General features: G+C 37.2%; 1 protein-coding gene across 1 annotated transcript in view; it reads right to left on the bottom strand.

Annotated features, from left to right (window-relative positions):
- ARID2 (AT-rich interaction domain 2) overlaps window positions 1-27212 on the bottom strand; it is a 208284-nt gene that overhangs the window by 34062 nt on the left and 147010 nt on the right. The window contains exons 12-16 of the mRNA XM_027542647.1: window positions 26991-27072; window positions 25006-25140; window positions 23842-24038; window positions 20739-23596; window positions 11280-11428 (exon numbers count right to left, since the gene is read on the bottom strand). Coding sequence (XP_027398448.1) covers window positions 11280-11428; window positions 20739-23596; window positions 23842-24038; window positions 25006-25140; window positions 26991-27072 — 3421 coding nt within the window. The remainder of the gene's footprint in view (window positions 1-11279; window positions 11429-20738; window positions 23597-23841; window positions 24039-25005; window positions 25141-26990; window positions 27073-27212) is intronic.

Below are 27212 nucleotides of genomic sequence, written 5' to 3'. Positions count from 1 at the left end.
AAGTTATAGCATTAAATGTATGTATTAGAAAAGACCATCTAAAATCAGTAATCTAAACTTCCATCTTAGGAAACTAGAAAAAGAAGAGCAATGTAAACTCAAAGCAAACAAAAGAAAAGAATAAAAGTCAGAGTAAAAATCAATTAAAGGAAAACAGACAATCAAGAAAGAAAATCAACAAAACCAGAAGCTGAAAAAGATAAACCTCTAGCCAGCTTAAGCAAGAAAATAAGTCAAAGAAAATACAGATTACTAATACCAGATATAAGGGGGCTGCGGGGCTATAGGTACTGAGCCCACAGGTATTAAAAGCAGTGGTCCCCAACCTTTTTGGCACTAGAGACTAGTTCAGTGGAAGACAATGTTTCCACGAACTGGGGAAGGTATTGAGATTATTCAAGCAAATTACATTTATTGAACTCGATGAACAGGAAGTGGAACTCAGGCAGTAATGCAAGCGATGGGAGCAGCTGTAAACACGTGAAGCTTTACGTGCTGGCCTGTCACTCGCCACCTACTGTGCGGCCTGTGTGGCTTGGTTCTTAACAGGCCACGGACCAGTACCAGTCTTTGGCTCTGAGGTTGAGGACCCCTGATAAAAAGCATAATAAAGGAATATTATAAATAATTTTATGCCACAAATTTGATACTTAGATGAAATGGAACAAAAAAGACATAATCTGCCAAAACTCCACAAGGATTAGCAGATAATCTGAAAGAAACTGAATTAATAACCTTCCAAAGACAAAAAAGAGCACTAGACCTAGATGCTTTCACTGGTGAATTCTACCAAACATTTAAGGTAGAAATGATACCAATTTTCTAGGATTCCTAAAGAAAATGGAAGTGGAGTGAATATTCCTAAATCATTCTCTAAGGCTAGAATTACTGTAGTACTAAAATCACACAAAGATAGAAAAACTACAGACTAGTATCTCTCATGAACACAGATGTGAAAAACAATCACAAATCAAAGCAAGCGATGTATAAAAAGAACTATATACTAATCAAAAATGAATGAAATGAATGATTCACTTTGTCAGTGTGGCCTCCCTACCCTGCTTTACTCCTTCGCTAAGCCATTGAGGCCAACTGTGAGTGAAAGTCACTAAGTCAAGTCCGACTCTTTGGAACCCCATGGACTATATAGTCCATGGAATTCTCCAGGCAAGAATACTGGAGTAGGTAGCCTTTCCCTTCTCCAGGGAAACTTCCCAACCCAGGGATCGAAGCCAGGTCTCCCGCATTGCAGGTGGATTCTTTACCAGCTGAGCCGCAAGGGAAGCCCTGAATAAGTATCTTAAGGAAAGCTGGAAAAAAAAAATTTATTTATTCCAGGTATGACAGGCTGGTTCAATATTCAAAATTTAATTAATCTAATCCACCACACCAAAAGCCTAAGGAAGAAAAATTGTGTAATTATATCAACAGATATAGAAAAAGCATCTGACAAAGTTTAATACCAACGGATTACTAAAAACTTGGTGAACAGCCCAATTAAAAAATGAATTAAAAATCTAAACAGGCACCCCACCAAAAAGAATATACAAATTGTAAATAAGCATAAATACTCAACATCTTTTGTCATTAAGGTAATACAAATTAAAATGAGATATAGAACGGCTAAAATCGAAAAAGCTGATCGTATCAAATGCTGGTGAGGATATGGAGCAACAGAACTCTCATTCATTATATTGGTGGAATGCAAAACGGCCCAGCCACTTTGGAAAACAGTTTGATAGTGTCTTACAATGTTAAATATAGTATTACCATAGTGGCTTTATTTATACTTGTCCAAAACCAAAAGTAACCAAAATGTCCTTCTATGGTTGAATGAGTAAGCAAACTGGTACATCCATACAATGTAGTATCATTCAGCAATAAAAATAAGTGATCAAGCCACAAAAGGCATGGAAGAACCTTAAATACTTATTGCTAAGTGAAAGAAGTCAATCCTAGAAGGCTGCATATTGTATGATTCCAATTACATGACAGTCTGGAAAAGGCAAAACTATACAGAGATAGTGAAAAAAAAAATCAGGATTTTAGCAGGGGTTAGAAAGGGAGGCAGTTAGGAGAAATGACTATGTGAAGAACGGAAGATTTTCAGAGTGGTAATAATATTCTGTATGACACTATAACGGTAGATCCATGATATGCACGGTCAAAATCCAGAGAAGTGTATATAACACAAAGAGTGAATCTTAATGGAAACTATGGACTTAGTTAGTTCTAGTCATCATTCATAACATATATACTACACTAATTCAAGACGTTAATATTAGGGGAAACTGTGCAAGGAAGAGAAAGTATATGAGAAAACCTGCACTATAGGTTCAACATTTCTATAAACCTAGAACTGCTTTAAAAAACAGTCTATTCAGTATGGAGATTCCTTAAAAAAAACTAGGAATAAAACTATGATATGACCCAACAATCCCACTATTTGGCATATACCCTGAGAAAAATATAACTGAAAAAGACACATGTACCCCAGTTTTCACTGCAGCACTATTTACAATAGCTAGGACATGGAAGGAGAAGGCAATGGTACCCCACTCTAGTACTCTTGCCTGGAAAATCACATGGACAAAGAAGCCTGGTAGGCTGCAGCCCATGGAGTCGCTAAGAGTCGGACACAACTGAGCGACTTCACTTTCATGCCATTGGAGAAGGAAATGGCAACCCACTCCAGTGTTCTTGCCTGGAGAGTCCCAGGGACGGGGGAGCCTGGTGGGCTGCCATCTATGGGGTCACACAGAGTCGGACACGACTGAAGTGACTTAGCAGCAGGACATGGAAGCTGTGGTATACGTGTACACACACACACACACACACACACACACACACACACAGACCAGAATATTACTCAGCCATAAAAAGGAACATGTTTGAGTCAGTGCTAAGAAGGGGATGAACCTAGAGCCTGTCTATTATACAGAGTGAAGTTTAGTCAGAAAGAGAAAATCAAATATTGTATATTAACACATTTAAATGGAATCTAGAAAGATGGTATTGATAAATCTATTTTCAGGGCAGTAATAAAGATGCAGACATAAAGAACAGACTTATGGACAAGGAGAGGGGGAAGGAAAGGGTGGGACGAATGTAGAGAATTGCACGGAAACATACACAATACCATATGGAAAATAGATAGCCAGTGGGAATTTCTTATATGACTGAGGGAACTCAAACTGGGACTCTGTGACAACCTAGGGGGTGGGATGGGGTGGGAGGTGGGAGGGAGGTTCCAGAGGGAGAGGACATATATACAGCTATGGCTGATTCGTGCTGCCGTATGGCAGAAACCAACACAATATTGTAAACCAATCATCCTTCAATTGGGCTTCCCCAGTGGCTAGACAGCAAAGAATCTGCCTGCAGCGTGGGAGACCTGGGTTTAATCGCTGGGTCTGGAAGATCCCCTGGAGAAGGGAATGGCTCCCCACTCCAGTATTCTTGCCTGGAGCATGCCATGGACAGAGGAGCCTGGTGAGCTACAGTCCACGGGGTCACAAAGAGTCAAATACGACTGAATGACCAACACAATCCTTCAATTAAAAATAAAATATTTTAAAAGTCTATGAATTTTTTTGAAGAAATAAGATAAATATTACCACTACTATTATATAGCTCACATAGACCACAGCCTTGTCTAACTCAATGAAACTAAGCCATGCCATGTGGGGCCACCCAAGACGGGCAGGTTATGCTGGAGAGGTCGGACAGGATGTGGTCCACGGGAGAAGGGAATGGTAAACCACTTCAGTATTCCTGCCTTAAGAACCCCATGAACAGTATGAAAAGGCAAAATGATAGAATACTGAAGACAATGGATGAGATGGCTGGATGGAATCACCGACTCAATGGACCTGAGTTTGGGTAAACTCCGGGAGTTGGTGATGGACAGGGAGGCCTGGCATGCCTGGTGATTCATAGGGTCTCAAAGAGTCGGACAAGACTGAGCGACTGAACTGAATTGATTATATAGCTGTTCTGGAAACACTCGATATTATAATTGGATGAGAGGACTAACTAAGGCATAAATATAGAAAACCACCACCACTTAAAAATACAGTGGAAGTTAAGATCATTTATGAATAACAAGAAATAAAAACTATGACTAGCAATAAAATTACAAAAGTTGTAGAATTTATGGGAACAAATATTCAACCCTATACTGGGTTGAAAAAGACTATAATACCATGGAATGATACTTTTTCCTTCTAAGGAAAAAAATACTCAATATTGAAAAAATATTCACTACCTAAAAACAAACAAAAATAGCCATTCATTAAAAGCAATTAAATAAAAATCCCAACATGGTTCCCTGGGGGAATCTCTGGAAATTCTAAAGTTCATTTGAAAACAGGATAAATATCTGTGTAGGTACCAAGTCTGATTTATATATCACTTTAATTTTGAAAATTAACACAGTGCCTGATACAAGGTAAGTGCTTGAAAAAATGAGAAACACTGAAAGGGGAAATTAGGAGGAGGAACTTGCCACCCAACGTCAAAATTGAAAGTGACAGTATGATAAGGACAGAGACCATTGGGATAACAAGTAATTCAGAAACAGAAAAAGCATACAGAAATTAAGTACATATCAAAGGTGGCCATTCAAATACCTAAGGGAAAAATGAACTAGTCAAATATTAGTCATTTGGAAAACAACAATCATACTTCACTTTACACAGAAACTAAATTACTGATGGATCAAAAAGTTAAAATATTAAAGTGCAGAAGACAACAAAATGTGTAATTTACGATCTAAAAGTTGAGAAGGTTGTTCTGAACATGAAACATGGTTTTTCTGAAGCATGGTTTTTCTAGTCTCTTCACTGAAAAGTCCTAGAAACAAGAGCCAATGTAAAAGCAATGGATACTTCCTGAAGCCCAGATTAAATATCATTTCCCATTAAAAGACATCAGATGTCCTGGCTATGGTTTTTCCAGTGGTCATGTATGGATGTGAGAGTTGCACTATAAAGAAAGCTGAGTGCAGAAAAATTGATGCTTTTGAACTGTGGTGTTGGATAAGACTCTTGAGAGTCCCTTGGACTGCAAGGAGATCCAACCACTCCATCCTAAAGGAGATCAGTCCTGGGTGTTCATTGGAAGGACTGATGTTGAAGCTGAAACTCCAGTACTTTGGCTACCTGATGCGAAGAGCTGACTCATTTGAAAAGACCCCGATTCTGGGAAAGATTGAGGGCAGGAGGAGAAGGGGACAACAGAGGATGAGATGGTTGGATGGCATCACCGACTCAATGGACATAGGTTTGGGTGGACTCTAGGAGCTGGTGATGGACAGGGAGGCCTGGCGTGATGTGGTTCATAGGGTCACAAAGAGTTGGACAAGACTGAGTGACTGAACTGAACTGAACTGTCCTTGGACAAACAGTTGATTCCCCGTATAGGGCAGGAAATACACAAATTAAGTCCAGAACATTTCATCTAACAGGGAGAAAGGAAGTTATCAAAGACAAATTAGATCACATCCAGGTTGAACAGGCCTTCACTGGCCAAAGATGGGACAATCTGAACATTAAGAAGGATATAGTATCTGCAATGGACTGAAGTTATCTCAAATATACTTATGTTCACAAGTTCATTCACAACCAAAACCAAATTAAAAACCAAAAACCAAATTAAAATCAAAATCAAAATTAAAAAAAAAAACAAAAAGCACCTCATCTCATAGTCACCTTTGTACAGTTAGTAAACAACTCTTTATTTTGAAAATTGGTAAATAAGAGAAATATTCAATAATCTGGCTTTTTCTCTAAAAACTATTCCTCAGAGAAATCAGACAACTGATAAAAAGGAAACTTTACATTTTATAACGATAAAATAATGTATCTAGGCCGTAATTTTCAATGGCTGTTTACATCACAAAAAGAGACACTAGACAGTGCCTACTGCCTGATGGAGCACACAACGCCATTTCTAAAACGCTGCTCATAAAAATCAAAATGGACTCTTATCAAACTTCTGGACCTAATCACTAATATACAGAAAGTTCAAAATCAGAGTAACATGCTACACAATAGCAGCAAAATCAGACTGTGATGCTTTACAGGACAAATGACCTGCTGTTATCAACAAAAACTGTGAGGAGAAAAACTGAGAGATGGAGGGTTATCTGCAGATTAAAAAAGACATAACAGCCTTTTCAACCTCAGTCAATGTTTGAATCTTGCATTCCAATTCAAACTCCAAATAAACAGAAGACAGTGGAGAAATGTAAACACTGACTGCCTATTTGAAGAACTCATAAAATTGAAGCAATGGACATCACCAGATGGTCAACACTGAAATCATATTGATTATATTCTTTGCAGCCAAAGATGGAGAAGCTCTATACAGTCAGCAAAAACAAGACCAGAGCTGACTGTGGCTCACACCATGAACTCCTTGTTGCCAAATTCAGACTGAAATTGAAGAAAGTGGAGAAATCCTCTAGACCATTCAGGTGTGACTTAAATCAAATCGCTTATGACTATACAGTGGAAGTGAGAAATAGATTTAGGGATTAGATCTATAGACAGAGTGCCTGATGAACTATGGACAGAGGTTCATGACACTGTACAGGAGACTAGAATCAAGCCCATCCCCAAGAAAAAGAAATGCAAAAAAGCAAAATGGCTGTCTGAGGAGGCCTTACAAATAGCTGTGAAAAGAAGGGAAGAGAAAAGCAAAGGAGAAAAGGAAAGATATACCATTTGAATGCAGAGTTCCAAAGAATAGCAAGGAGAGATAAGAAAGCCTTCTTCAGCGATCAATGCAAAGAAATAGAGGAAAACAACAGAATGGGAAAGACTAGAGATCTCTTCAAGAAAATCAGAGAAACCAAGGGAACATTTTATGCAGATGGGCTCGATAAAGGACAGAAATGGTAGGAACCTAATAGAAGCAGAAGATATTAAGAAGAGGTGGCAAGACGACACAGAAGAACTGCACAAAAAAGATCTTCATATCACGATGGTGTGATCACTCACCTAGAGCCAGATATCCTGGAATGTGAAGTCAAGTGGGCCTTAGAAAGCATCACTAGGAACAAAGCTAGTGGAGGTGATGGAATTCCAGGTGAGCTATTTCAAATCCTGAAAGATGATGCTGTGAAAGTGCTGCACTCAATATGCCAGCAAATTTGGAAAACTCAGCAGTGGCCAACAGGACTGGAAAAGGTCAGTTTTCATTCCAACCCCAAAGAAAGGCAATGCCAGAATGCTCAAACTACTGTACTATTGCACTCATCTCACATGCTAGTAAAGTAATGCTCAAAATTCTCCAAGCCAGGCTTCAGCAATACATAAAGCGTGAACTTTCAGATGTACAAGCTAGTTTTAGAAAAGGCAGAGGAACCAGAGATCAAATTGCCAACATCCACTGGATCATGGAAAAAGCAAGAGACTTCTAGAAAAACATCGATTTCTGCTTTATTGATTATGTCAAAGCCTTTGTGTAGATCACAATAAACTATGGAAAATTCTTAAAGAGATGGGAATACCAGCCCACCTGACCTGCCTCCTGAGAAATATGTATGCAGGTCAGGAAGCAACAGTTAGAACTGGACATGGAACAACTGAACAGGGAACAACAGACTGGTTCCAAATTGGGAAAGGAGTACGTCAAGGCTGTATACTGTCACCCTACTTCATGTCACCCTATATCATGACAAACGCTGGGCTGGAGGAAGCACAAGCTGGAATCAAGATTTCGGGAGAAATATCAATAACCTCAGATATGCAGGTGACAACACCCTTATGGCAGAAAGTGAAGAGGAACTAAAGAGCCTCTTGATGAAAGTGAAAGAGGAGAGTGGAAAATTTGGCTTAAAGCTCAACGTTCAGAAAACTAAGATCATGGCATCTGGTCCCATCACTTGATGGGAAACAGATGGGGAAACAGTGTCAGACTTTATTTTGGGGGACTCCAAAATCACTGCAGATGGTGACTGCAGCCATGAAATTAAAAGACGCTTACTCCTTGGAAGGAAAGTTAGGACCAACCTAGATAGCATATTGAAAAGCAGAGACATTACTTTGCCAACAAAGGTCCGTCTAGTCAAGGCTATGGTTTTTCCAGTGGTCATGTATGGATGTGACAGTTGGACTATAAAGAAAGTAGAGCACTGAAGAGTTGATGTTTTTGAACTGTGGTGCTGGAGAAGACTTTTGAGAGTCCCTTGGACTGCAAGGAGATCCAACCAGTCCATCCTAAAGGAGATCAGTCCTGGGTGTTCATTGGAAGGACTGATGTTGAAGCTGAAACTCCAGTACTTTGGCCACCTGATGCGAAGAGCTGACTCATTGGAAAAGACCCTGATGTTGGGAAAGATTGAGGGCAGGAGAAGGGGACGCCAGAGGATGAGATGGTTGGATAGCATCACTGACTCAATGGACATGGGTTTGTGTGGACTCCGGGAGTTGGTGGACAGGGAGGCCTGGCGTGCTATGGTTCATGGGGTCGCAAAGAGTCGCACATGACCTAGTGACCTAACTGAACTGAACTGAATGTTATTTTTCTGCAGGGTTATAAATTATGGTTAAAGAGTAGTGTCCTAATTTTTTAGAGATACATGCCTGCAGATTAAAAAAGAAATTACTAACATGCGTGATGTAAGGGTGAGTAGTGCATTTCACAATAATTTATCGGTAAAAGACATAATTTTAGTTCTAAATCTGTATGAATCAAGGAAGATTCTTCATTAATATTTTTGATCAGATATTAAAGAAATCAGAGCATAGTTATTTAGCGACAATAGCCACTACATGTATTTTTCCACCTGGAATTTAAACTAAAAATGAACAGCCATCCCTTGGTATCCATTGGGGATTGATTCCAGGTTCCCCTCAGATCTGCAGATGCTTAAGTCCTTTATATATAATGGTGAAGTATTTGCATTTAACTTAAGAATATCTTCCTGTCTACTTTATATCATTTCTAGACTACTTATAATACCTAATACAATGTAAATGCTATGTAAACAGCTGTAAATACAATGTAAATACTATGTAAATAGTTGCCATCACTTGGGCAATGTTTTGCTTTTTGGAACTTTCTGGAATTTTGGGAGAATATTTCTAATTCCTGTTTGATGGAACTTTCAAGCGCAGATATAAAGTTGTTGTTTAGTTGCTAAGTCAACGTTCAACTTTTTTGCAACCCTATGGACATTAGCCCACCAGGCTCCTCAGTCCATGGAATTTCCCAGGCAAGAATACTGGAGTGGGTTGCTATTACCTACTCCAGGGGATCTTCCTGACCCAGGGATTGAACTTGCATCCCCTGCATTGCAGGCAGATTCTTTACCACTGAGCCACCTGGGAAGCCCTGAAGATATAAAAGGTCAAGTGTAATAAAAGCCTTTACTCTCCTCATGTCCTTATGCTCTTGATATCTTAAGCTTCTCACAGTTCCCTGGGCATAAATAGTTCCTTCTATAATTCCCTGCACTTGCTATTATGAATGAAATTGTTTTTGCATGACAAACTCCTACTCATACTTTAAGAACCAACTCAAAAGTAATGTCTATAATGAAACATTTCTAACCATGCCAGCATTACATTCTGTTCATTATATTGCCAATAATGCTATAACATAGGAACTATTTTTTATAGTACTTATTTAAACTCATTTATTTGTTTTTTGCATGTGCTTCCCTAAAAGTTGACAGTGATCTTTATGTCTCTACCTCCTAACACATGAGCCCTTCTAGAGGGTGCTCAATAAATATTTGAAGAATCCACTTCAACTAATTATCAATGCAGTATATCTAAAATTGACTTTAAAATTGACCATGTCTAAGAAGTCTTGTTGAGTATTTTTCTGAAAAGACTTAAAAAGACGAGGTATACCATTCAAATTTTGGAACAACAATCTTACTAACAAGATGGAAAACAGCCATGCATTTAGATTGATTAGCCCTTTCAGTGATTTTTTTTGTTGAAATACTCTCAACACTTCATCTAAAGAAGCTAGTCCCAAACGTTTTAGTGAACAAATAGCATGAACTGAGTACCTACTCCATCAGCTACTGTTTTGCGATGAAAAATAAAAACAAAAATCTTAAAAAAAAAAAAAAAGTATAGAATTTGACATCAGTGAAAAAAGTTGCAAATTAACTTACAACATAAACATTTAAAAAGTTATCAAATTAAATAAATGAAAGAAATAATGAGAGGAAACCTAAAGCACTAATTTTAAAAAACCCTTTTGACAGATTTTACACTATGGTCTAGATACACATACTTATATACATATATAAATGAAAACAATACTTACCCCTAGCAACATAATGGAATCTGAGATATTTTATTCACTTTTTCATTGAAAAGAAAAACAAGCAAAACCCTCCTGGTAGACTTGCCAAAATGATTTCATACCCCACTAACGGGTTGAGATTTAAAGTTTGGTAAACACTGTCCAAAGAAATTCTGCATATTATCAATAATCCCTAGGCTACACTGAAAGCCACAATCTTAGAACAAATCTATATATGAAATATGTCTATATCAGAAAAATTATGAATAGGAAATATAATTTTAATAGGACACAGTAATTTCTGCTATAGTTAGGAAAAGTAAAACAGAATCTTGATATCTAAAAAAAAAAATGAAGGATATTATGTACACCTTAGTCTTAGAGCTCTAAAAGGGACAAGGCCACGATTCTTAGCTGACTACTGTTAAAGGAACTGAGATTTTAGTTTAACCAGTATTACTCTCAAGTTTAGTATTATTCTCAAGTTCTCCTTCAAGTCTAAGAAAGCCTTGTTTAAGAAATGCAATTCCACTTATCAGTTATTAAACTGTGAGATAATATAACATTAAAAATTTTCATGGTGTGTCCATCTCAAACTTAAATTGAAGACAAATCATTCTTCCTAACATATCTTTAAGTGTCTGTTATATAGAAATCCTATGGCTGCCACTAATTGCAAGACACTTTAAAAAACTTCTTTTCAAAAAAAATTTCTTTTCATAGTCAAATATAACATAAAATTCTTAGCTGATTTTCTTTTGTTAAAATCTAATAATTAAACATTCTCTGATAACTACCATAAGGCAATGAAGCTCTTTCCAACATTTATATAAATTTCTTTAGATAACACTGGATCTGCATAAATATTACTTTCAACATGAAATATTTTTGCTAAAAAGTTAGTGATTTCAAAAGAAAATTTTCATGAAATCATAAGTAGAAATTTAAATACAAAGACATTCCAGAAAAAAGAGCATTTATGTATATCAAATAAAACTGCCATTTACTTTTTACAAGACTGCCACAGACACATGAAGTTGTGCCCAGGTTTTCTCACTGGATCTCCATGTTGACTAGATGCACTGAATGGAGAAGGCTGAGAACTGTTAGGCTGGCTCTGAATTTGAACAGCTGGTGAAGGTGTCATTGGAGTGTTCTGTGAAAAAGACAAACCACACAGTTTGTGAAATGACACTGAAAAACATTCATATAGAACAGGTTTGTGAATTTGATTACAGTGATAGTTATGCACTTTCAACATAAAATTCACACTTGGGAGTTTTAATGATTATCTTTTGGATACTCTTTAAGAGGATAACTAATTTCAGAAACATATTTAAGAAGTCAAATTAATTTCATATGAATCACAAAGGCAAGACTGCATTGCTACTGTCACAGAAGACACAGAACTTAGGATTAAAGATTTTATACTAATAAAATTGGGTAGAAATACAACTATAGATTACACAGAGAAAAAATTATAAATGCACCCATTTTATTTACTAACATATATTCTTCAAAAGAAAAACAATCAACTGTAAATTATTATTTCTTTGTATAATATCTCCTTTAAGATTGTAATGAGTAACATAAAACCATATATAGTAAAAATCAAAGGGAATTTCAGATGTTAAGAATGATATAACCATTTAAGTAGAATGTTGTAAATATTACTTTGCAGGAAAAGCTATTTTAACTAACAACTTCAATCTTTCAAGGTGCTCTGTTATAAATTTTGATGGATTACACAAGAAAAGGATTTTAATTGTATGCATAAGTTTTCTAAATATTAGCTACATTTTTCCCGTTATATCCCATCCTTTTCTCTCTGAAAAACACATAATAATTATAACATAGCTTAAAACAATTTGAAACAATACATTTTGAGGTTAACTCAGATTTCATTCATAACATACATAGCACAAAGGAAAAAATGTTAAATTCCTCACAGACATGATTAGCATACCATTTTCAAAGTATTGTTTAAAGGAAATACATTCAAACTCTGGGAAAATATTCAATGTATTTGCTTATTTATAAAGTGATATTGGAAACAATGGAGCAAAACTAAGCTAAAAATTGCTGAAAACCTCTTATTGGAAAATTATAGTACTTTAAAAAAAACAGACAAAACAGAAACAGATAAGGCTCTAGCATAAAAGTGAATAAAGGAAAAGAATAAAGTGCCAAGAGTGAAGGTTCTTAGAAACGTGGAGTCATAGGAACTTTTGAGTTCTAAGCTCTAAGGAAAAAAATTTACTTTGAGATGTGACTGAAGTTGTTTTTATAATAGAGTCTCATTCTTACGATTTTCTAATATTATTAGTAAGAAAATATATACACGCATGAAAACCATGCATTTTAGGGCAGTACAGGTATCAATGGCTAGAAGTTAAGACTTTCCAGCTTGACAGAACAGGACTCAGAATTTCGATTTGCCTTTTAACCAGCTATGTGGCCCTGGGCAAACTACAAAACATCTCTGATTCTCAATTCCCTCATCCGAAAAGTGTAATAAAATCTAACTTCTGGGATGGTAGGAAGACTACAGAAACTCTACATGAAGAGCCTAGCTCTAGATTCTCAATAAATGGCAACTCACTATTATTATTTATGTTAATAGAGAAGTACAGAGTGAAACCATATTCTGGAGGAAAGATGATGAGTTCACTTTGGGGACAAGAACAGATCAGTAAGTGCAATTATTTAGCTATAGTTAAAGTTAATTATCTAGCAATAGTTAAATTATCTGGCAGTAGTTAAAGCTGGAACAAGAATCTGACAATCATTTATCTGTGAATTCTTAAACTCATAAAAACTAACAGTGAGAAAGTAGACACAGGGGTCAGGATCAGAGAGAAAGGAAGGGAAGAATAACATTAGACTAAATCTATTTACCAGGAAAAAAAAAAAAAGTCAAACTGTTTCCTTGAAATGAAACTACTGCATAAAAAATTCCATGAAATTCCAGTAAGTAAGAGTAACCAAGAGGATCAGTTTGAATCAAACACAAATATTGAAGAGTGACAGAAATATAATCTCAGAATTATAACTGAAGGGTAAATCTGTCAGAGCTATCAAATTCCCTCAGAATGAACTTTCTGGTTCCCTACACTATTACCATTTACCCTAGGTATTTTATTGACTAGCTTGTCATATACTTTTAAATTAGGTTTATTTTTTTTTATATGCTAACAAAGCTTTATCCTATTTTGTTCTTCATTGTAGAACTCTTAACTGGTGTCATACACAAAAGTTAAATAACAGGGAATCATAGGGTATTTAGCCCCAACTGTTAATGATTTATGAGGATGTGGCAAGGATGACTGAAGTTAATCCAAACTGTTCAATTAAGAATGAATAAAAGACATATTAACCAAATGCAATGTGCAGAAAATTGTCTACACATTGCATCTGGTGTTCTCTGGATCTTAATTCAAACAAAATTTATAAAACACATTTTTAAAGACTAAGAACAAACTGAGTGTCATGCAATATTAAGAAAGTACTATTTTTGTTAGGTGTGATTTGGTATTATAAATACTTATAAATACATACTGAAGTATTTATTAGTAACTTAAAATCTTTGGGACTTACTTTACTGCAGGGGAAAAACAGTGGTGAAGAAGAGATGAAACTAGAAAGGCAATGGTAACATTATTTAAAGCTGGGTGAAGGATAAGGTTGGGTAAAGGTCAGTAAGCCTCTATTCTTGTGTATGTCTAAAATTTTCACAATAAAAAGTAAACAAATAACAACAAAAAAACAGAGCTAAATATATCAATAAAACAAAATGAATTAAACTACTTATAGAAAATACCAAATGAAAAATTCCAAGACTTGCATTTTCTTTGAATAAAGCAGTATATTTACTTTACCGGGAGAAGTACCAATGACCTCAGAAACACAGATGATACCACCCTTACGGCAGAAAGTGAAGAGGAACTAAAGAGCCTCTTGATGAGAGTAAAAGAGTTGGCTTAAAACTCAACATTCAGAAAACTAAGATCATGGCACCTGGTCCCATCACTTCACGGAAAATAGATGGGGAAACAATGGAAACAGTGAGAGACTTTATTTTCTTGGGATCCAAAATCACTGCAGATGGTGACTGCAGCCATGAAATTAAAAGATGCTTGCTCCGTGGAAGAAAAGCTATGACCAACCTAGACAGCACATTATAAAGCAGAGACATTACTTTGCCAACAAAGGTCCGTCTAGTCAAAGGTATGGTTTTTCCAGTAGTCATGTATGGATGTGAGAGTTGAAATAAAGAAAGCTGAGCGCCAAAGCATTGATGCTTTTGAACTGCGGTGTTGGAGAAGATCAGAATCCCTTGGACTGCAAGGAGATCCAACCAGTCAACACTAAAGGAAATCGGTCCTGAATATTCATTGGAAGGACTGATGCTGAAGATGAAGCTCCAGTACTTCAGCCTGATGTGAAGAACTGACTCATTGGAAAAGACTCTGATGCTGGGAATTGAAGGCAGGAGGAGAAGGGGATGACAGAGGATGAGATGGTTGGATGGCATCACCAACTCAATGGACGTGAGGTTGAGTGAACTCCGAGAGTTGGTGATGGACAAAGAAGCCTGGCATGCTGCAGTCCATGGGGTCACAAAGAGTAGGACACAACTGAGTGAACTGAACTGGAAGTAGTATTTTTTATTTTTTCCTATATTAGAAAATTACATATTTCTTTTAACAAAACTAATTTTTAATAGTTTGTTTACACTGTATTGTATGTTTTTTAAAGTACTACTTAAACTATGTTTTAAGAACTAGGTCTTTTACATAAAATGCAAAATATATTTCTTTTAGGATATAAAAGTGCCTGATCATTAACCATAACCCTAACTTAAATATAAATGTAAAAGTGGTCTCAAAATCATGTTTTTGGAATGATCACTCCTGAGGAATATTGTTCAATACTATTCTTTGTTCTGCTCTACTGAAGAACTAACTTTTCGTATTTTAGTACCTCTGTAGTACTGTGTGACCAGAAAAGTAAAATTAAACAAAGAATATGAAATAATTCTGTGATTCCTTTTTTAATGTAAAATTATCTAAAACGTTAATGTAGCAGTTTTACTTTTGGCAAAGATATTTCCTTTTGTTAAAATAAGAAATTATAATCTTGCCTTCCTTTAACATCTTTTCAAGAGTAAACTGTGGCTGAAACTTCTAGACTGTACTGATGTTAAAAATTTTCTGATATAAGACTTGGGATTTGAAGTTCTTAAACACTTATATATTATGAAGACTAAATCAGGCATTATAACACCTAAGGTCTAATTGAAAGAATTAGGAAAATACACTCTAAAAAGTAAGTAGAGATACTTTTAAATGCTTGTAAGGAACAAGAACAAAATTTATTCTAAATGTGGTATTAAAGAGGTTACACTTAGTCTAAACAAAATACACATCTTTACAGAACAGAATTAAGATAATCACTGGAAAAGAGATCCTTGTGAGTGTGGGAAAGTTAATTCAACTCTTTAAAAAGGGTTATGGACAAGCTAATATCTAAGGTTCTTTCTGCTCTAATATTGCCTCATTTTCATAACCTATCCAAGTCCTCTTATTAAGTATAACTAGACAATCAACACATACAAAGTCTATCTTATAAATAGAACACATTGAAGTGTAAACGAAAAAATCATTTAGTGCTAATGATTTTCTTAATTATTACAATGTACTACTAGCTTCCCTGGTGGCTCAGATGGTAAAGCGTCTGCCTACCCTGTGGGAGACCCGGCTTCAATCCCTGGGTCGGGAAGATCTCCTGGAGAAGGCAATGGCACCCCACTCCAGTACTCTTGCCTGGAAAATCCCATGGATGGAGGAACCTGGTAGGCTGCAGTCCATGGGGTTGCAAAGAGTTGAACACGAATGAGAGACTTCACTTTCTTTCACTTTCACTGCTGCTGCTGCTGCTGCTGCTGCTGCTGCGTCGCTTCAGCCGTGTCCGACTCTGTGCGACCCCATAGACGGCAGCCCACCAGGCTCCTCCGTCCCTGGGATTCTCCAGGCAAGAACACTGGAGTGGGTTGCCATTGCCATCTCCAATTCGTGAGACTGAAAAGTGAAAGTGAAGTTGCTCAGTCGTGTCCGACTCTTTGTGACCCCATGGACTGCAGCCTACCAGGCTCGTCCACCCATGGGATTTTCCAGGCAAGAGTACTGGAGTGGGGTGCCATTGCCTTCTCCACTACTAGTCTACAAATCTGAGCAGTAATATGCTTCAAAAAAAATTGAAATGACATTCCTGTGACTCTTGCTAAAATGATCTTCTATGGTTATGACTAGACATAGCTCCCCTGAGATTGCAGATATGCTTTCTGATAGGTTGGGTAACTTTTCAAACTCTTTATCAAAGAATCAAGGGGACCAGGCAGATACCCACATTCAATGTTAGCACCATTTCAAAAAGGATTCATATATGAAGGACAGAAAACTAAGGAGCAGCATCTATAAAATACCTTAAGTAAGTACATCCTTAAGTAAACTATTTTTATATACAAGAATCGGGCATGACATCAGATCACAGGATGAACAGATACAGATATATTCAACATGTGTTTTAAATGCTTCTGAAAAAGACAAGTCTTCAGTTAAGTATAATTAATTTTTTCCATTTTTATTATCTTACATGCCAACCTAGTACCATGCCTTCAGCAGATACAATTTCATGAATAGTGGAAAAGAGCAGGGCTCAGAAACAGTATCCATATTGTGGCAGATTGAAAATAAGTAGTTTTAAAGAAAGAAATGTACCTTGAAGTTAAGTACAGTTATTTCATACTTAGCTAAATACCATTTAAGTACAAAATATATGGTTATAGCATTTAGTTTCATATTTCTTTCCCCTTTATGTGTTCCTAGTATCTTTTCTGTAGTAAAATTAATACAGCTAATTAGTGGGAGTGAGAAGGAACAAAACTGAGAAAAGAAATATTAAATAACAACGGTATTAGGAAGGATTACCTGTTGGCCATTCTCAGCAGGGATATTTCCCTGCAGTCTTTCCAGCCCTGAGCATTCTGCAAGTCTAGAAGTTCCTTCTTGGTGTAAAGGTACCTCCTTAACATCCCCCACCCCTTGAAATGGTATAAAATAACAAAGGTGAGTGAAGTCGCTTAGTCATGTCCGACTCTTAGCGATCCCGTGGACTGCAGCCTACCAGGCTCCTCCGTCCATGGGATTTTCCAGGCAAGAGTACTCGAGTGGGGTGCCATTGCCCTCTCCAATAAAATAACAAAGTATAGCTAAAAAAAAAAAAATCACATTTAAATTCCTCTATTTCATCTACCTGTTTAAAGTGCCAAATCAAATACTGGATAAAATGGTATTAAACCAAGGTCTAAAATGCAATTCTAAGACTATATAAAGAAATTTAAAGAATCTGGGCAACAGTGGAAATGGTTTTTATTAACAAGCTCTTAGGAAGGTCCAACAGTCTCCCTTCCAAGGAAACTTATGATATCATCTTGAGCAGCTTGGTAATTTTTTAGCCTTTATGGGTACTTTATCCTATGTGTTAATTGCTCAGTCGTGTCCAATTCTTTGTGACTTTATGGACTGTAGCCCACCAGGCTCCTCTGTCCATGGGATTCTCCAGGCAAGAATACTAGAGTGGGTTGCCATTCCCTTCTCCAGGGAATCATCTTGATGCAGGGACTGAACCCGGGTCTCCTCTGTTGTAGGCATATTCTTTACTGTCTGAGCCACCAAAGATAAAACATACTTGCACCATTACTGAGCACCAGACTGTGTATTGGGCCTTGTGCTAAGAGTTATACACAGATATCCTGTTCTGTTTGTTTCTTATTCTTATAGACACCATCTATGTATGCTATGTCTCTTTTTCCTTGCAAAGTTTTACATTTCTACGTGCCAACAAAATACCAACTTCAAAAATAAAGACTATAGCTGTTTGAAATAAACTACATTCTTGGGGAGAATACATAAAATTTATACACATTTTTTAGATTAGGAGTAAGCATCACCAACTCAATGGACATGGGTTTTGGTGAACTCTGGGAGTTGGTGATAGACAGGGAGGCCTGGCATACTGTGGTTCATGGGGTCGCAAAGAGTTGGACACAACGAGTGACTGAACTGAACTGAAAATGTATTAATTTTATGGCTTGATTTAGATGTATATATGTCCAATATGTTAAATTCTAGCATTGTGATCCTGAAATTATCTTTCAGTGATACTTATATCTTATAAGCTAGTCATTAAAATAATGTTACATATAAAAGGAATATCTAGGATTTGACAAAGAAATCTTTTAGAATAGTGGTAAATGGGCTAAGAGCACGAGCTGTGGTTTCAGACCCACCAGATTTGTCCTGCACCACCTCATTTTAGTTGGTTACCTTGGGCAAGTTATTTAGCATTGTGAGGCCTCTTCTCTAAAATAGAAATTATAATGTTTACCTAATAGAGTTTCTTTGTGAATCAAATGACAAAATAGTGCAAAATTCCTAACACAGGTCCTAGAGTTAGCTAGTATTGCTTGTTTTTTGTTATTTAGGTATCATTGTTGAACATAACCACACTGGAGGGTTAAAGGACGCAATAAACAAGGGTGGATGAAGCAATTTCATAGTAAGAGAGGTTTTCTCTAATCTGGCTTGGTCTACTATAACTCTTTAGGATTACAAGGGAATCTAAAAAAAAGTGGAGCACATAAGATAAACTGGGAAATTGTTAAATATAAAAAAAATATGCTGAATGCTTAGTATATGTTAGATATTGCATTATTAAAAGAATTTTTCGTGTGCTTTTAAGTGAAAAACTCACCCTGTTGAAGCTTGACTAAAAATGACTTGGTATTTTCCACAAAAACTCCATATTAATTATTGCCATGTACATAATATACACTGAAGAATCCTCAACCTATTTAGATACCCTGAAATAGACCTAAGCAATACTAATATGAATTTAAAAAGTCATTATGCTCCCAGAGCAGTACTGTCCAGCTTTACCCATTCACATGAAGAAAGACACACATTAGTGAATGGTGTTCTAAGCAAGGGATTCTTTGCTTTCTCATCTTCCATTTTGCTTCCCTACTCCCACCTCTCTCTTGTCATCTAGATTGGTATCAATACCAACACAATCTGCTATTATCATCAGAAGCACAGAGAAAAAACCCAAGACAGAAGAGTGCTAGCAGAGTTGGCAACAGTCACAGAAGGTTCTGGCTGTGTAGTAATTAGGAAACAAAGAATGAAGTAGTAGTAATCCAGGAAACAGCATATAAGATTGTCCTTAAAATCTTTATAGGCTGATTGGATCCTCAATTCAGTAGCACTGATTTTAGAAAACACTTTTATTTACTGAGGCATGCAGAGAGGGGATAGTAGATATTTAAAAGGGAATAAATAGAGCAAAGGAGTAAGAGACACAAAATATTAAATACCAGAATAGCTGAAACAAATTGAAATTATAAGAAATAAACCTTTTTAAAGAATAAAGGCAACTAATTCAATACCTAAGATAATAACACACTTGATAAAATTCTTATGGAATTCACCTTTTTTACAAAAGTACTGTGCAAGAAGCCTCAAAAATACACTCATGTCAAAATCAAATACAGAAATTCCCTTCTGGTGTACTCTTAGCAAACCTCTCCCAAACAAGACCAAGTTACATTTTAAAAATACTCCCTACAATGTTAGATGACAAGTACTTCTCTATCTTGGCTCTACCTTGCGTGTACAACAACATAGAAAAATGCTTTAAACCAGGGGTCCTCAACCCCTTGTCAGTGGCCTGTTAGGAATCAGGTGGCACAGCAGGGGTGAGCGGTAGGCTAGCAAGGGAAGAGTCACCTGCTCCCATGATTGGTATTACCTCCTGAACCTTCGCATTTCCCCCACCCCACCCTCAGGGATGGAAAAAAAATTGTCTTCCATGAAACAGGTCCCTGGTGCCCAAAAGGTTGGAGACCACTGCTTTAAACCATGTGTTTAAGTTAACAACTGAAAATTGTTCAATATTACAAAGAACAGAGAAAAATAAAAGAGCATGACAGCTTGAGTACACTGGTGCTGCTGCTGCCAAGTCGCTTCAGTCGTGTCCCACTCTGTGCGACCCCACAGACGGCAGCCCACCAGGCTCCCCCATACCTGGGATTCTTCAGGCAAGGGCACTGGAGTGGGTTGCCATTTCCTTCTCCAATGCATGAAAGTGAAAAGTGGAAGTGAAGTCGCTCAGTGGTGTCCAACTCTTAGAGACCCCATGGACTGCAGCCCACCAGGCTCCTCTGTCCATCGGATTTTCCAGGCGAGCGTACTGGAGTGGGGTGCCATTGCCTTCTCCTGAGTACATTGCTAGGTCCTCCCAATTACCTTTTCAAGGTAAAACATGGAATAACAGTGCATTTCCCCCTAAAATCATATTTACACATCAGGACTTTTTAAGAGAAATGTGACAGGACAATGACTCACCTGTGGGACCACATTCTGTACGTATGTTGGTGGATGCTGCTGCTTCTGCTGAACAGCACTTTCTATTGCTACTTTAGCTACAGTGCTTGGATCTGCTCCTGCTGGCACCGCAACCATCGTTGCACTGCAGCCAGCATTGTTGGGGTCACTGATTGTAACAATTCTAACCCCCACTTTATTTGGAATTCCTGTGACTGTTTCCCTATCATTATCCTCTGCTGGCCTCTTTACAGTTTTGCATTCTGCTGTGCCATTTGTAGACCGAACGTCAGACAACAGGGCAGGAGAATGGGACACTCTTGATCCTGAGTGGGGAACGGCTACGATTTGATGCCCCTGTATAACAGAGGTTGCAGAATGTGGTGAGACAACTACACTTGGGCGTTGCTGAGGCACATCTGAATTCAAACTTGAAGCTAGAGGTCCATTAGGCAAATCAGTACCACTAAACTGCTGTGTTGCCACATTTGAGGCCTCCTGTATACTGCTCACAGATGGTGAAACACCCAAAGTTAATATAGGTCCATTAGAAGTTCTTTCTAGTTGATCACCTTTGGCAGTATCTTGCTGAGTGGCATCTAAAGTCCCTTGTGGTTCCATTGGAGATATCTCACCATTTCCTACATGATTGGAAGTTTTGTGATTTGGAATGTTTTTGCTTAAATGAGAACCATCTCCTTTATCAAAATCACAGATTCCATTAACTAGAGGTTTTTTCAAATCACTTTTAATATCCTGCATGTCCATTTGTTCTGAGTTCTGTTTTCCAGATGCTCCATTCTCACCTAATTCTAACGATGGCCCATTACTGATTAGTGAGCACTGATTAGCCTCACTTTGAATTTTCCCTGAGTTTGAAGGAGGTAGACTTGAGTCACTGTATTTTCTCCCATTTAGAAGACTTCCCACCTGCATTTCATTTTCCTTTGTATCCCCATTGCTGGTGTTTGTGGTTCCTCGTCTGCAGGACGGGTTCTCCATGACTTCAATTTTACGTTCATGAACATGTAAACCTGTTGCTTCTTTTGCTTCCTCCTCCTTTTGGCAAATTATTTTATCACCTTTGAATGGGGGAGTAGCAGTAGTACAAGATGATTGTCCAGCTGGAGATGCTTGAGTGGCTGGAAGCGTTTGCACCTGAAGTCCAACTCCTGCCTGGGTCCCGCTCATGGTAATTCCTGCTGGAGCAATGAGCTGAGTTGTATTTCCCTGACTCACAGTTGCAGTTGCAAAACTTGTATTTGGCACAACTGTTATGGTTACCTGGTTGCCAGAAGTCCCTTGGAAAATGGTTGCTGGGCTATTTGAGATCAGCGGGCCTGGCAATATTTGTAAGTTCGAGATGGGCACGGTTTGCACTCCCCCAGTGGGTGGCATTGCACTTTGGACCAACTGAACATTTTGCTGCCCAACCAATAGCTGCTGAGCTGGAGTTTGCCCTTGCACTCCAAAACCTGCTGCTTGGTTATTGGCCACCTGGTACACCACCTGAGGACTAGGAGCTCTTGCATTATTTGGGGGAGGAATCTGTGGAGCTGGGAGAATAAGCTTACCACCGGGAGTTGAAGGACCACGCTTTGGAAGCAGCAACTGTTTTATCAGACTCGACTCACCAGAAGCAGGCTGACCAACTCCTGCATTTGTTTGCTGTGGTTGAACTTGCATCTGTACTTGTTGTGGCTGCTGAACTTGTACTTGTACCTGTTGTGGAGGTGCTGGTGAATGCTGCTGCTGTTGCTGCCTTTTCACAGACAGCATTTGACTGACAGTAGGAGGCGGTCCCTGTGGTTGAGGTGTGGAAGAAGATGACATGGCAGTAGGGACCTGGTTAGTAGTAGGTGGGACAGGTGATGGTGAGGAAGATGGAGTAATGTTTGGTTGTCCAGTTAGCTGAACTGCCTGGCCAGCTGGAAGAGCTGCTGGATTAGCAAGAACAATTTGGTGAATGGCTGGTGCATAAGTTTGACCTTGTTGAGCTGGCTGGCTTACAATCACTACACTTTGTTGGGTTGGCTGCTGTGGCTGTTGAATAGGCTGTTGTACCACTGTTGATGAAACTTGCTGAGAAGGGAGAGGTTTTGGTGCAATGTTTTGAAACCCTACCCTTGAGGGTTGTGGACTTGGGACACCAGCAATGGTAACCATTTGTCCTGTAGCTACCTGAAAATTCTGTACTGAAGTTGCTGAGACAATATTGGATGTAGAAGTCGTTACATACTGTGGGGGTGCTATGATAACAGTGTCCTGTGGCTGGCTACCAGCTGATGTTTGCTGAGATGAAGTTTGTACAGGTTGGGGTGATGTGGTGATTAACTGTTGACCCTGTGAAACTGTAGAAGTACATGCTGGTATGTTCTGAACTCTGCCAAATATATGACTCTGTGGGACAGCTTGCTGAATCACTGTAACAGGAGTGCCAGAAGGTATCTGCCCCGGTACCACTGTGTGTAATGGAGACTGCTGTGGAATTACTGATGGATGGTGAAGCATCTGGGAATTTACAACTGTAACAGGCTGTGGCCCTGTACTATGATTCTGAACCACAGAACTCTGTGCAGCTCCTCCTCCCACAGCAATACTAACAGGAACTGCTGTCTGGGGTATAGAGTTCTGGATTACTGTAGCCTTAACGACTTCACAAGGAATCGGAGCTTTATTTTGAATGACGGTCACCGGAGCATTTTGCTGCTGGTGGGTATGAACCGAAGGATTTGGTGGAATTCTTGAAACAGTCTGTGCCACAGTATGAACACCTTGTACTGGAAAAGACATTTGTGTTGCAGTCAAACTTGAAGACTGGTTGGTAACAGGAGTCCTCTGAAAATGGTTTCCTACAGTTTGTGGTCCATGAGGGATTCCTGAAATTATGAGGAAAAGTTAAAATTCACAGTGAAATGACTGAAAAGCAGCATGCAGAAATTATTTTACTTAATTTCAAGAGAAAACAGTTTTAAGAAATTAACAACTTTGCACTATATGATAAAATAATAGAACAATAAAATGCTACTGAAAAACAAGGACAAGTTATACATCTTGAATGCATATAATACATGTTTTCATTTAGCCTTATTAAATTGGTAATATTTAATCACAATAAAAATACCTGCGGGTGAAGGACTTGGAGACACATCAGGTACAGAATCAACACGAACAACGGGAGTAGAAACAGGTTGCTGCTGATAGTACATCTGAATGGGAAGTGGGATAGCCCTACGTTTTACTCCTACTACATGAATATGCGCCTGCCCATTGTTACTGGAATCCTCCACTCTCTTCACTGTATGATTTGGAAAGACTGTTCTGTAAAGTACACACACATTCAATTTTAATAACTAGCACATTAACAAAAAACACTAAATTCTAACAATGTTTACACGAACAGCAACAGTATATTCACTGCTACTTATATATGAACCAGTATGAATCATATATTCTACAAGGATGGGAAACAAAGAATTAAATATTAATGTAAAAGATCAATTCTCCAATTTCAAAAATAATTATTATTAACATTGTAGGGTTTAAAACAATTCTACTACATATGTAATTAATAAAAAAGCTACATCAAGTCAATGCCTAGTTTATGAACTTTGCAAAATATCAAAAAGTCATGATGTTTGAAGACAGAGTTCAGTCACAGACTATTATTCAAGATTTTAAAGGGCAAACACTATGTCTTTAACACATATAAACAGCAGGAAAAACATACACTTAATTTCTCTCTTTTCTTTCTTTGATAAACCTCAGAATGTTTAAACACAAACACCATGTTTGATATCAAAATTCCCTTCAATTTAAACTTCCACCACATTACAATCTAACCATACAAAACTTTAAGTAGTGGAGATATTCAAGACTAGGTAGATAGTTGGTACATCTTCCTAGGTAGCTCAGCTGGTAAAGAATCCACCTGCAATGCCAGAGACCCCAGTTCAAAACCTGGGTCAAAAGTTCCCCTTGAGAAGGGATAGTCTACCCACTCCAGTATTCTTGGGCTTCCTTGGTGGCTCAGACAGTAGAGAATCTGCCTGCAATGCAGAAGACCTAGATTCAATCCCTCGGTTGGGAAGATTCCCTGCAGGAGGGCATGGCAACCCACTCCAGTATTCTTGCCTGGAGAATCCCCATGGACAGAGGAGCCTGGCAGGCTTACAGTCCATAGGGTTCCCAAGAGTTGGACACGACTGAGTAACTAAACACAGCACAGATAGTTGTTATGTTCTCAACAGAGGAAGGGGTATGTAAATTAAAGAAATATAAATCCTACCTAAGACATTTATAAAATCCAGTTGATGTTAGGATTCCACCACGAGCCAATTTACTGCAAGTTGATAGGTACTCAGAATACATTTCTGCTCGAGAGACAGAACAATCTGGATTTACTTCAAAATGAGCATTTAGCCTAAAAGAGGAAATAAAAAAAAATACATGGCATTATGCAATATACTATAGAATCTATACTTAACCATTTGAAGGCAATGTGTTATAAATTAATAATCATATCTTATTGATCAAATTTCACTATCTCATGCTATTTGCAAAATATATGCTAGGATTTAGGTAGACTAAATCAAATAAAAAGAGATTCCTTAATCATTCTTATTTTAGTATAAAATATCATTATCCACAAATATAAAAACCAATATTCACAAATATATGTGAATACATCAGCAGAGATGGTATGCTGGCAATAAATATTCTACAACACATTAATTTTATTCAGTGAATACTCAAAATATAACAGAAGCTCCCAATTATGAGTTATTGGTGATGTGAAAAATGAAGGAAAAACAACTAAACTTTTGTTGCTCTTGAATAAAATTTCTTCAGAAAAAAACTCTCCTAAAACATTTAACTACTTCTTAAAACAATGATACTTCTCATGCTGCACACTCCCCTTCCCCACCTCAGAGACTCTATTCCTAATTAATTACAAAGTAATTCAAACTTCAGTTTGTCTTTGTTATAGAGTGACTGCAGCTATAAGTTAGGATTGGAGGCCTAGTTAACCATAAAGGACTCTTTCTAGAACTCACTATATATATATATATATACAAGACAGGCTAACCTACAGCTGTTTCCTATTAACTGAATCAAATGATAATTATGATAAAATAATTTAAAATGCTTCTCTTCTCCTCCCTAGAAATGGCAGAAATAAGAATTTATAAGACCAAGTCTGTAACTAACACACACACATTTTACAGTGGATGCAGTACTTATTTTTTCTAACTTTCATAACTTTGAGTATCGAGTTTTCAAATAGACCAGAAACAAAAAACTGTTTGGTTTCAATATAGAAGACAAATATTTTCAAATATCATTGGAAGATTTATCAAGTATAAAGCGTCAGGTTTAACAATACAGAATATGAAGAAATAGCAAAAAATTAGAGAGATTACCATAAACCTGATTTAAGAAAAGTAGAGAAAAGTGTCATAGGAACACAGATATGAAAGCACCAAAAATATGGAACATAAAGTGACAGGAACATGGAATGGGAGAAAAATGTTAGAGAATGGGGGAAAAGGGAAAGAAATTTTTTAAAGTAATACATCACCGAAAAGTGATCTTACATTTCAATCTGTTAATCTTCTAAAGAATTTAAGTTGAAATTCATAAGCAATGTAGAGGCAATTAGCCATGAAAAAATGAAATCTAACCAATTCTACATTTATTTTTTTTCAGGAAGTGGCTGAGATGTGACCAGTCAGTCTTCTCAAAAAAATTTAAAATTGATATTTCAATGTAGACATACTAGTTATTCTATCATTTGATTAGTTACCTCTTACTACTCACAAAAAGAAAAAATTAACTAGCAATGAACAAGAAATTTTGCTTTTGATAAAAAAAAAAGGGACATTTAATAACAAAATCTGGTTCTAAGAAGTCAGTCCAATTGTTTTAATAAAATATTAAGAAAAACAAATTCTATAATACAACAAACTTTATTTTCTACAAAATCAATGACAATTTTTTTAACACAAATTTGCTTGAAAAGAAGTGGTGTAATTTAATGAAATTTTAATCAAAGACTATTTTAATTCTGAAGATTCTGATACTTTACTTTCAAACTATTTCAAAATACAGGTGAAGTGATTTTATATTGTTGTTTCTTGTATAAATGATATCCTATTCTAACTAGAAAGAAATACAGAGTAAAACATTCTGGATGACTGCTGAAATAATTTCCTTTTCTCATTTGCTTTGTTCTTCCCAAGGATAAAGCCTTAATAGAAATAAACCACTTACCACTGACAAGCAAACTTCTCACTATCTATTTCCACTATTCCTGGAGGTGGAGCAACATGCTGTGCTACAACTGCTCTGGAAGCTAAAGAAAAAAATACATTAGCTACATCATTTTTTAAAACTACAGGCCATATTTAGTTCATGGATATGGAACCAGTTAATACTCACAATGAATACCTTTTAAAAAGGTGTATAAACATATTGAAAATAATAGAAATTTGA

The sequence above is a fragment of the Bos indicus x Bos taurus genome, chromosome 5, assembly GCF_003369695.1.
Source record: "Bos indicus x Bos taurus breed Angus x Brahman F1 hybrid chromosome 5, Bos_hybrid_MaternalHap_v2.0, whole genome shotgun sequence".
NCBI lineage: Eukaryota > Metazoa > Chordata > Mammalia > Artiodactyla > Bovidae > Bos > Bos indicus x Bos taurus.
This window is presented reverse-complemented; position numbering and strand designations above follow the sequence as displayed.